Source organism: Nothoprocta perdicaria, unplaced genomic scaffold (assembly GCF_003342845.1).
Source record: "Nothoprocta perdicaria isolate Ctin4 unplaced genomic scaffold, notPer1 scaffold_169, whole genome shotgun sequence".
Taxonomy (NCBI): domain Eukaryota; kingdom Metazoa; phylum Chordata; class Aves; order Tinamiformes; family Tinamidae; genus Nothoprocta; species Nothoprocta perdicaria.
The window spans coordinates 1,171,760-1,183,862 of NW_020454860.1; the positions used below are offsets into that span (position 1 = coordinate 1,171,760).

Genomic DNA, 12,103 nt, shown 5'->3' on the forward strand with positions numbered 1-12,103 from the left:
ACGAACTTGAGCAAGACTTCAAAATCCAATTAAGTGGCTTCCCGGACMGTTTTCAAATATAGAATGATGATTAAATAAAAAGTAATAGCTGCACCGAGAATTGGGCTATTATAAAAACGCCTGTTTTATAGCTCTGTCAAAATGTAATTATTTCCTAAGGCTCYATCAGCTTCTGGGCAATAAATTATCCTAAGCATTTAAATGCAATTTTAATCATATTATTTCAATCTATTAATTTTGAATTCAACAATGTCTTCAGCAGTGAAATTTAGACTTGCAATAGCTGGAAGTTTCTAAACATTTATGATAGCAAARTGTGTAAGTGAAAAAGCACAACCACCCTTTGAAGTGTTTTGAGACAAAAATAGCAATTGTTGTAATAAATTTTTGAAATAACTTTTGGAAACCAATTTATCCCTTGATTTTACCAAAGCCTTTACAGTTGTGCACCAGCAAATGTATGATTCTTGATTTTAAAGATATGAACAAATYTCTGTTCAGAAGTGTGTAAGAAAAAAGTAGACATTCCTGCTAAAGAGAAATATAATTCTAATGAAGGGAGAAAGGATATGTTGTTCCATACTCTAAATGCAAACAACTGCATTATTTTCTGTAAGATAAYACAGAAATTATGCCCCCGAAACCCCGCTCTAGTGCAAATACTGTTTTTAAATAATTTTGCCTTTCAATCACTGTTTAAAAACCTAAATCTACTTGACTGATACAGGAAAGAGATGCAAGACAGATGCAAAAAGGTGTGTGACACATGCTAAGAGTTGTGGTAAGGGAGTTCTAATTTACACCTGTAGCAATAGTCCCCAAAGAGCAACAGATACAAGTGCTAAATGCAAACGTGTGTGTGGTGGAGGGGATGCATCTGGTCGCCTCTTCCAAGCTGGTCATCCAGGCTGTCAGCCCAGGTACAGAAAGCAACCACAACACTGCGTTACCCCCAGAAACAGCCTTGCTTGAAACAAGAAGCTGTAAGAAAAGAACTAGCTGAATACCTTTTTAATAAATAATCATTGCGATACATAATTAGGTTAACAGAAACATGCCTGCGTATACGACGAAAACAGCAGGATCTTACGCTTACTCTGGTAATTTGTGGCAGCAGGGAAAGGAACAGGAACAACCAAGTTCAGCAATAYTAGAAGACTTTTTTTTAATATTAAAGGTATTGACATACTCATAGTACACAACTAGCATTAATCAAAGGTCATCATTTAAAATAATGTTATAAAACACACTCASAGACGTTTACACATGATTTTTGCTTTTAAATATCTACATACCAGCCAATCTAAAAGAAAAACAAATATTACTTAATGATGGAAACCAATTTTTACAGTAACAAAACCCCAAACTATAATACAAATTTGAAAGAAGATCAAAAAATTCATCAATGGAAAAAGTATAAAGGGCACATATTTCTGAATTCATTCTTTTATCTATTTTTATAATAAAAACACAATTATCCCCATAATAGTGCTAATGTTTATGTGATGAAAGCCACAAAGTGCTCTGGGATGACGGGAATAGAAGCTGAGGAGGAGGAGGACGAGGAGGAGGAAGGGGGAGGTGGGAGGTAGTGACCAGCTACTGAACTGACGTGGAAACAAAGTCAGACACAGGCATGACTCACACCAGCCTGCCCACAGTTATACAAAAGGTAACTGTGACCAGCAAACTATTTTATTTTAAAATTGTCTCTTTTCTCCAGAAAGAATGCTGCTTCCTGGTTTGAGAAACACCACCGGGTTTTTCTCCGGTTTTGATTTTGGATGACTGCACAGAACTTGAAGAAACAACCAGGTTCTGCAACACAAAGTTTCAGAGTTGCCTTGAGGAAAGGGGCCCTGAGGATTTCGAGACACCAAAAAAACTGATCACATCTTTGGGTTGCCATCTATTTTCATCCTAATGCTCTAACCCACGTGCAAGCTCTAGGAGCTGCAGGTTTTGTGGCAGGTTTGACCCGTGCAGTTCTGGTCGCTGACACGAGGTCCTGCAAGGACCCAGGACTTCACCTTCCCTCGGGCACAGGAGAGGGCCTCCTGCTGAACACGTTCACCCGACCTCAGGCAGGGCCCGCGGCAGACAGGGTGCGCGTACGCGAAGGCYATTGAGGTTTTCTGTGATCCGTGTCTGCACCAGGGCCTACTTCGCCAACCTGTGCTCATTTTTCAAATCAAGTCCCAAGTYCAAATACTCACACATGCGGGCATCTTTACCCAATTCCCCTGAGCAAAGTATAAAACCTGTTCGCTTTATGTGTAAATTACATATCCTAAAGACATATTACACATAACAATGACCTTTATGAATTAAAAAAAGGCTTACTCTTCAGCAAAACATTTCAAATAAGCTTGCTACACCACAGTCTGCTTGCTTTTCTAACACAAACGATGCCATAAGATTCAGAGGTGTAATTCCCAGAAGTAATGCACGTAGGATTAAAAATCTACTTCCCACAAGTATTGCATTGGCACATACCTTGAGATGAAGCTTGTTTTCCAAAATATGATTAAGGAAAAAGTCATTAAAAATATAGGCAAGAGACTACTTTTGAGTTTTAAAGCTTTCAAAAAAAATCACACAGAAATGAACTGTTTCACTCCCTTCTCCCCATTTTTCCTTTGATGAAAATGTAAGGGAGGAAAAAAAAATCCACAAGATCTAGCAGTCTCAAAACCCAACAGAATATTCTGACAAATGCAGACTACTTCTGTATATAATCAGAAACAAACAAAAATCTCTAAAGAGAGTCAATATTGTATTCTTAAATTAAAACAATACATAGTATTAATTCTGTGCGAACTGCAAAGTAGAAAGAGTCACAGCATAGGGTCAAAACCCTGTCTGCAGGATTTTGAAGACGATCCCTACATGCTCCTTCAACTCTAAGTTATGGTTACATGGAATTGTAAGGAACAGGCCCCACGACCAAAATATTTTTTACATCCTCGTGGCACATATCCAGATGTAGCTTTTATATTTCAAGTAAAAGTTCAACGATCAGCAAATATGAACTTGTTTTAACTTACATATTTACACTTYTATGTACAGTTTTTTCCTTTCCCCCCAGCACTGCATTCTAGGAGCACAAAATCCAAATAAAAAAAAAAGTTTAAATAAAAGGTACAGCAAACATACAAAATACTTCTCATGGTAGTATTATTTTTTCTGGTCTTGTAAAGCAAGAGCATCCCAAGTTCTGCTAAGCAAAGTTCCAGTTACTGTTTATATACATCAATGTCTTTGCCAGGGCTGGCTGAGCAGCTTCATTAGCTGCTGCTGCCACTTTGCTGTTGAAAGTGCAATTGCAAGATGAGATCTCGGATTTCTTCTCGTTTGCTTCTGATCACTTGACGAGGAAACCACTTGTCCAGATGCATTGGCTGTTCAAAGTTATCTATGGGATTCTGATTTAAAAAAAAAAGAGGAATATTTACAGAATGAATTACAGCATGAATTCCCTAAAGAAAGCTTCAAAAATATTTTCAACCATCCTCCATTATTGCTCAGACCACAGATGCACAAACCAGTCACTATGAGACATGTGAGAGGCTGCAAAATCAAATCTGCTCCCTCCATGCCTATCACATACAGCCATAAAGCTACCATGAGCTACTCGTGGTAAACACAAGACCAGTTATCCTCATTTCCATGAGATACACATCAGCATAAACATTTATTCAAAGCATGGACCACATATTCTCTGTGGGACAACAGGACACAATCTTGTTGTGTATGGACAGATAAGCTTTGGTCACGAAACACACAGGTATGCTCACATTGTAAGGATCAGGTACACAACAATAAAACAGAAAAGGTTTGGTGGCCTCAGGCACTTTTTKGTTTTGTTTTGTTTTTAAATATTACAAGCTGGTCTGTCTGATAGGAGAGCAAAGCAACAAGAACATTCCCACAAACTTCAGTGGKAAATGAGAGTGGGGACAGTTCAGGACAATACATGACAGCAAATGGCCAAGATACCCTGCCAACTCTGCCAATAAAACCACACAACCTCTTGTTTGTGTGAGTCCTTCTTTTATCCTCTATCCCTCTTCATTCTTTTGCAGTGCTTATGTTTCACCTTCTCCTTCCCACAGTACAGTAAGTGTAAGGAAGAAAAATGGGAAAACACCACACGATCTGWGGTCCATGAACCCTGGATACGTTCAGAACTAACTATTTCATTTGGGCCTTGCTTTTGCATTAAAAACGGTCATTTGAGAAGCACTGGTAACCAGATTTATCTTCCACCTACACAAAGTCTCMACTCTTCTACTATAGAAAAAAAATACCCTGTCCATGTACCACGGCCCCACACAAGCCCTTCCTCAGTGTGGACATGTATGAGCACCAGGCACAGGAAGGCAGGGCAGCCAAGAGCACTCATGGGGGTGAAGGAGACCTGGGGAGACACAAAGTGTCTCAAATCCAGCAGGGGCAGATGTTAGGCCAGGGTGCTAGACAGGAAGGAAACACAGACCCTCTRCCTTGCCCATTCCCTTTGGAGGATCTCCCTATCCTTCTGTTTGCCACCTACACAAARCCACACAAAGGCCAATACAGGAGCTGAGCACATTTTAGTGGTACAAAGGGAACTTCTCATGCAGGTCATCTCTTCTTGTAGCCCCTTGCAGGTCGGAAACATGAAAACCACATGGGCTTCAAATATGCCCATATGTTAAAGTCCCTCAATATGTCAATTATCCTTAAACCACAAGGCCAGAAATACTTGGACACAAAATGGCAGAACAGAAACTGCCCGTGCTCCAGACATAAGGACCCCTGCTACTACATGAAGAATGCATTTTATCTTCTCTCTCTCAGACGGCTTTAACACTTAACAAAGCCTGAGCATCACAGGCTTTTCTGTCTGGATATTTCACTCAGAAACAACGTTTGGGTTTGTTTTGGGGAGCGGGGGAGGTAGTTTCCATTTGTACCTGGAAGAAGCTTTCCACATACTGCAGCAAATACACCCCACAGTCACTGCTGTTATCCTGTTTAGGCACTCTGGGACAGAAGTCCAGCATTGTTGATTTACTGAATTCCCGTCGAGTTTTTCGTTTAGCTTCCCATTCTGCTTCCAGATACCTGTAAAGGAAGGCAAACAGATTAAATACTTAAGAAAACTTCCCAGTTCAGGGCATTTTGGGGTGTTGCTCGATTTTCTTCTGGAATTGGTCACAGTATTATCACAGCCTTAACCTATTTCCTTCATAGAATCTGTCAAAGGAATTCATATAARCAAGCAGCACAATTTTACTAAAACYCCAAAATTTTATTACATCAAGATGCAACTCTTCCATATAATGCATACAGTACATAAAACAGGAGAGATGCCTAACTTCATTAAAATAAAAAAGTCATTGCACTGAGCTTCTTCAAGTTCTACATATATAAAAATACACATATAAAAATACACAAGTTGGATCTCGTGTTTGATTTCTACAAGCCTTCTAAGAATAAAAACACATACATAACACTCCAACAGCTTTTGAGAACAAGGTCACTTGTGAATAGAAAACAAGCATGAGATTGAATTCAAGATGAAGAGAGATCAGTGAAGCACATTTCCTGTATTAATGATTTTAGACATGAAAATAAATTTATTTCCAAACTGATCTTTGCCTAAAGGCAAAAATTGCCTAAAATCTTTGCCTAAAATTGGCTTAAGGGAAAAGAGAAGTAATAAAAAGACTGTAAAATAAAAAATAAATAATATAAAATAAAAAATAAATAAAAAGTGTTTCCTTAGAATTCTACTCTCAGAGTGCAACTGCAAAGTGATTTTTTTTTCCCTTCAAACTGAAGGAATAATAGGTCAATTTCCCAAAGTTCACACATATCAGGCTTCCAGGAGTCACCTCTTTTTGCCCTGACTTTTGAAGACATCTCTCTGAACTCAAGGAAACCACCCTCTCTGCAATTATACTACTCCCTGTAGTAGCTGAAAGCATGGAGCACTATGTTAATATATCCCATAGAGACATGGGAAAAAAATTGCCAGGTCACTCTTTCCCCCCCAAGACAGATGGGAAAGTCTAGGGAAAAGACTGTGCCACAAAATTTACTAATTACCATCCACTCCTAACAGAGTATTATATGAATTTACTTTTACATGATCTTTTTTTTCCTATCAGTGAAGCAAATACAATAAGAGACAAAGAACAATTAATTTTACTGTCAACTACTTAATATTATCAACTTTATAAATTTTTTTTTTTTTAAGGAAGTTAAAGTTTTTGGTAGTGTGTTCAAGTACTGAAAGTTTGAATCCATTCTTTGAGTAMTTAAATACTTATCGCATAAGAACTACAAGTATATTTTTATTCCCACTTTTCAAAACACATAGTAACATTCCATATAACTATATGGACACAACTTCACTTCATATACTACACTTTTGCACRTATGTAGGAGCAGATTCAGCGCAGGAATTCTGTCAGCTACATTGGGATACCATAGGCAGCACTTTGGAAAATTAATCATTTAAATTTTGAAGTACTGCTTTTAAAGAATTGCTATTTCTGCTCTTAAACACTGCAGGGGACAAAAAACAAACAAACAAAAAATACTCTAGAAAACCCTCCATCTATTTCTCGTTTTTTTTTTTTTCAATTTTAAAAAGAATTTTGCTTTTAATTTTTACATTACTGCTAGGCTGCAGAACAAAACCAATACTGTCATCCAAACCACCATACTGCTTTTCTGTTTGKTTTTTTTTGGTGGTTATTTGTAGGTTTTCCTTTTAAGTGTGCACTGCAGTGCATACCTTTAAGGAACAGTATTTTGAACATTAAAAATCTGACCAAGAACAACCCTTTCTAATCAAGGGGAACGGCAGGTACTTACTCTCGCAACACCTGGACTGTGTTCTGCCAGGAGCCAGCTTTTAAAGAATCTAAGACGAGTATACAAGGCCTGTAAACAATGAAAGCAAAAAAGAGCAGTTGAACCTTTCACTCTACACTTATGGTTTTTTAAACACCTCTACACTTATGGTTTTGTAACAAATAACTGACTTAATTACTGTAGAATTTCTTAGTAGTATAAACTCTTTAAATATATAATGTTAGCTTAAGAACAGAAACTTACCTTTTACAAATTTGCCTTCTGGAATTAATTGAAGAGTTCTAGGAAGAGATAAAAAAATACTTTAAAAAACTACAAGTGAAAATTCAAAGGTCTTCACAGATTTAAAGGTAAAGCAAGTCTGGTTCCTACTTTGGAAAGGGAGAAATTGATAAGAAATTTTAAAAAGTAAAGCCATAGCATAGGTAATCTGGATTAACCAAGAAGGACTTCAGGCTAACTCAAACTGCCTAGCACATGCTGCAAAAACAGCAGCAGCTGCTGCACCACAAGATAATGAAAAGAAATTTGTTCAAGTATTAGATTCCTAGGAAGTAATACAGAGTAATAGAAGTCTCCTCTGCTAGTACAGAAAGGTACTTACTTGAGAAATATCTGGGTGCAGAACTGCAGCAACATCACTGTCACCTAGAACAAAAACAAACAAAACATAAGTTTTAAGAACTTAAGAATTTTCTATTTTCAAAATCGTGAAGATTATTAGTACTAAAAATATTGTGATAGGATTGAGCCACTGGTTTCACATGTTCCTTCCATTGATTTCCTAAGGGTTGCAGAAAGCAAGAATGCATGGTAACCCAAGAACACGGTACGCTSATCTTTCATTTCAGATGTTTTCTAAGACATCACATCTCTCCTTGGATTAAGGCACTACCAGAASTATTTATGGCTTGGTGTCATCACCTACCTTTTGAGAATAAGCGTCTGTTTGCATCCATTTCTCCATCCTTGCAGTTACCAGGAAAGACCAACACTGAACTGGCTGTAGTGCTCCAACTCTCCTTTTCTGACTGAAGTGCAGATTCTTGAAGCTGGTCATCAAATGAGGCCTGATGGGGACATTCCTCATATACAGCTTCTTCCAGCCACGGAAAACAGATAACTGCAATGTACCAATGAGACCTGCCCAGCAGCAAGGAGACAGGGAAAAGCAGCAAAATTGTAACATTTGGTTCTGAAAAGCAGGTGAAGAGTTTTTATAGCACTGAGAGCTCATTGGCAACTGTTTTGTGCTATGGAACCAGTGTTGCCATTACCATTTCTTTTGCAGCATCTCATACAAGTCCTCCCAGATATTTGGGCTTTGCATTTTACTGGGTGTAACTGCAAGATTTAGTAGTAATTCCTTTAAAAAAAAAAAAAAAAAAAAAAAAGACAAACCCACCACAGTAATTTGTCACTGTCTCACCACCTACTCGACACTGAAGAAATAATAAAGTGACAAAATCATCTGTAACAAAGACCCCAGTTTTGAATATACTTGAAGGTATTTCATGTCCCAAGCCCAGTCTGTGTCTACAACTTCTCTGCATATGTAGCTCTCAGTGATTTAATTTTTTTTTTTTTTTTATTTTAACCAACAGAAAAATGCATCTAAAATCACACAGACTTACTCCTCATTCACAGGCACAAATATATAATCTTTACTGAAGATGTTTATATGACGAGTCCACGTTCTTACTCTTTTGTGTCTTCTCTGTGCTGCTCTGTGGAAATCAAATGACAATTACTACTTGGATTTGTAAGTAGTTAAAGTAAGGTATAGGGATTGATAATCCTGTTTTTCCCCTATCCTTTAACAGAGTTTTTTCATTTATTCRTGAAATTTCCCAGACAAAATAAATCAGCAGAATATTAAGCCKAAGTGACTTACCAGCCAAGCAGACTGATATGAATGTTCGCATCACCTGAACTACCTTGAAATCCTTTGTATAAAATATCCACAGGTTTYGAGGTTGGAAAAGATTCGCTGCAATTATTTAGTCAGGGTATCAGACTGCACTAAAGGCAGAAAGGCCCACCAGAATATCTGCCACTGATCCATACCAACACCCAAACATCTAATTCAGAATACCGCTTTGGAATGCCCGCCTGAGCCACCTTATCGCTGGAAGGAAAAGCCAAATGCCTTATATAGGGTCAGCAGCCCACCTATAGCAAAGTCAGAACTAAAAACCAGATTTTCTCCAGTCTTGGCCTTTACCTGCTCCGTTGGATCACATTCCCTTTATAGTTCTACAGACAAAGTATGAGGATGAGATAAGGGACTAAAAAAAACCCAGGAAAAATTTAGATTACACAGACTTTTTACTTTGCACAAGAATAAATGATAACTGCTGGTATGAAGTTTGCTGCAGTGTCCACCAAATGCAAAGTTCGTTTTAATCAGGGGACACTCTCTGGTGCCATCCTCATGAAATCCTGGGCCAWGCTTGGGACATGCAACTTGACTATGGGAGGAATGGAACAGAAGAGACAGAAAGGAGAATGCAAAAGCAAGCTACTGCAGGCCTCTTTATGGGCAGTGTGAACAGAGGAAATCTGCACAAGTTTTCTATTACGTGCTCTTAGAAGCACAGGGAACATAACAGGGGAAGGCACTTTTACAACCTAGAAAAGCATCTGTGAAAGGAGCACAACAGAACTTACYTCACTAGCTAAGCTGTGTGGAGAAAAGAAAGTAAAAGGACTTCAAGCTAAGTAGACTACACCTAGAGCTATTAATTATTACAATTTGGAGCCTGCTTTTCCAGTATGCATGCTTCTAAAACTGTATTCAGAGAGTAAACATCTAACCCTAAACAAAGGCAGCTTGGGGAATTGTATCTCCTGATTTGCAGCAGCTAGACTCCTTGAAATATGATACATTAGTGCCATTCTTCTCCTGTGAAGAAGGTAAGGACTCCAGTCCAGCCTTGCAGYAGGAATCAGGTCAGGGCATAACAGTACCCTAAAGGATAACAGTGTCTTCTCCTCAGAACATTCACGGTCAGAAGACAGACACAAAAACGGACGGAAGACACATTCAAGGATGGCTCCCTGCTTTTTGAAGCTCTTCAAAAATACCACAGAAGCTGCATTTATCTCTAACTTTTGCCCAGAAAAGTTTGCCTAGCACAGAAATAAGATGGCACACTGGACTTGCAGGTGGCCCYGCTGGCTGAAAGTCCCCAAAACCTGGGGACTTCAGGAAAAGCAAGAGAAAAATCACTTCTGACAACAGGAAAAATCGTCAATAAGCTGAGCGATGATAACAGATTGAAAGCAGCTGCCAGATAACTCAGTGAAGTGGTAAAACTCAAACATAAGCACTGAGAAGGAACTGAGCACGAGTTACGACATTTAATCACAATTTTGGAAAATATCAATATATTATTTTAGGTGCTAATTAGAATACAATCCACAGAACTTCCGAATAGCAGCAACAGATTCTCGAGCTCTGATCATTAGGGCATAGGTAGCAATAAAGCCAACTTACGTAACTTTGGGATCTCCCTCAGAGTTTTTCTCTGTCCTGGTGAGGCACTTATAGAAGAAACTGCTAAAAATGTGCGTACGGTCAGCAAGGTGTTTTGGTGCTTTCTCCAACAAGAGGTATCTACCAAAGAAAAAATAAATCCATCAATTCCCATTCTAAAAAACTACCATTCCTAACATAAAAGAAGTGTAATTATTTCCTGACTCATCACCACAGGTTAGGCTTACCTCAGTTGTCTTGACAGCTTAGCAAAGCTTGACGTGAAGGCATTTACTGCATTTTGAATGTRCATGTGAATGTACATTACCACAGTATACAAATACCAAACAATTACTAAGAACACAGTCACCTCACCCTTTACCTCAGATTTGTGTTTCACTGCTAAGGCTTTTGTTTATTTTCAGTTATGCTTCCAGCCCTTGGAATTAAGATAAGTTTGAAAACCTGTCCAAGAATAAGCTCATGCAGTATTATTTTACCGAACATGCAAAAAGCACAGAACACCTCAGTAGTGTAAATTGCCCCTTTTGCTTTTATATGCTATGCATGTAAAGGCTAGAAGAGACATTCTAGAGGTTTATGGCTTTACTGTTGATCTGTCACCATCCTACCTGAGGTGTTCCAGCCTCACCTGATAACTTGGGCAGCAGTTACCCATTACACAACTTGCAACACAATGAGCACTGAGAATGTGGGCACAAGTCTAACATTTAAAAAGCAGATGTAAAGGAATAAAGGAATGTAAACATTTATTTATTTAAACCTTCCTGTTAGGATGAAGCTATATCAAGAGTGGGAATCATACTACAAAACTTATTTCTAGTTTAGAGCTGCATAAAAAGGGCTTTGCTCTAAAGCCACATCAGACACTCAGGTACAAGCTGCATGTTCTGTCCTCTTTACAGTGTCTGTACATCAGAAGGATTCCTGAACTCTTGCACAGAGAAGTTGAGGATGGTCCATTTCATGCAAACTTAGCAATGAACCACTCAGTATAGATCCCCTATTTTGTTCATCTGCCTGCTTAAAACTGCTTTGTACTTTCCATTCCGTGAAATCCTCATGAGCTTTTTTACCTCCCTAAGCTATAGTGACCCACAAGCAGGAATGAGGCACTGAGCTACTGAAAATCCACAACTCCTAATGCTTTAGGCCTTGTGGGGTGGGCGGGAACTCTCCCTGTCCTAGCTAAATTATTTGTACAATACCAAGGACTGCAGGTTTAGCGTGAAGATGGACATAATTAAAATGTATTTACTTCTCAAGCAGGAACAGCAGTTACTGTGCTTTGTCTGGAGAACATTGAAGCCTATTAGAKGGGCAACAAAAATGAAACTGAAATAAATGAAACTAATGAGAATACTCAAAGGCTTAAACAAACCCATACAATTTCATCATGTTCTTTTTAAAACAGTTATATCACAATTAACGATCAACATCTACATTCAAGAGTACATTAAGCCTCTGAAAAAAGAGAATTAAATCTCCAAGTACTTACTTAAGATAGAAATCAATGATGACATCATTAAGAAATTCTCCATATTCCAAGCACTCCAGATCTTCTCTTGTGACTCCCAGGCCTCCTTTTGCAGGTGGAGGTGGATAAACAATCAAACTAGAAAACACAGATCACATTGTTAAAATGGCAAACTGCTTTTTTTTAAATTCTTTATCTTCAGCTTTTATTTATTTATTTTTAATAAATATGGCTGTATAAAATGGGAATAAATGCTA

General features: G+C 38.2%; 1 protein-coding gene across 1 annotated transcript in view; it reads right to left on the reverse strand.

Moving 5' to 3' along the window:
* Positions 1 to 1,151: 1,151 nt before the first annotated feature.
* Positions 1,152 to 12,103, reverse strand: part of SENP7 (SUMO specific peptidase 7) — a 35,787-nt gene continuing 24,835 nt past the window's right edge. Inside the window, exons 15-23 of the mRNA XM_026035862.1 lie at positions 11,868 to 11,984; positions 10,370 to 10,489; positions 8,505 to 8,597; positions 7,799 to 8,013; positions 7,475 to 7,518; positions 7,114 to 7,151; positions 6,871 to 6,939; positions 4,959 to 5,109; positions 1,152 to 3,425 (exon numbers count right to left, since the gene is read on the reverse strand). Of these exons, the coding sequence (XP_025891647.1) occupies positions 3,288 to 3,425; positions 4,959 to 5,109; positions 6,871 to 6,939; positions 7,114 to 7,151; positions 7,475 to 7,518; positions 7,799 to 8,013; positions 8,505 to 8,597; positions 10,370 to 10,489; positions 11,868 to 11,984 (985 nt within the window). The 3' untranslated portion in view covers positions 1,152 to 3,287. The remainder of the gene's footprint in view (positions 3,426 to 4,958; positions 5,110 to 6,870; positions 6,940 to 7,113; positions 7,152 to 7,474; positions 7,519 to 7,798; positions 8,014 to 8,504; positions 8,598 to 10,369; positions 10,490 to 11,867; positions 11,985 to 12,103) is intronic.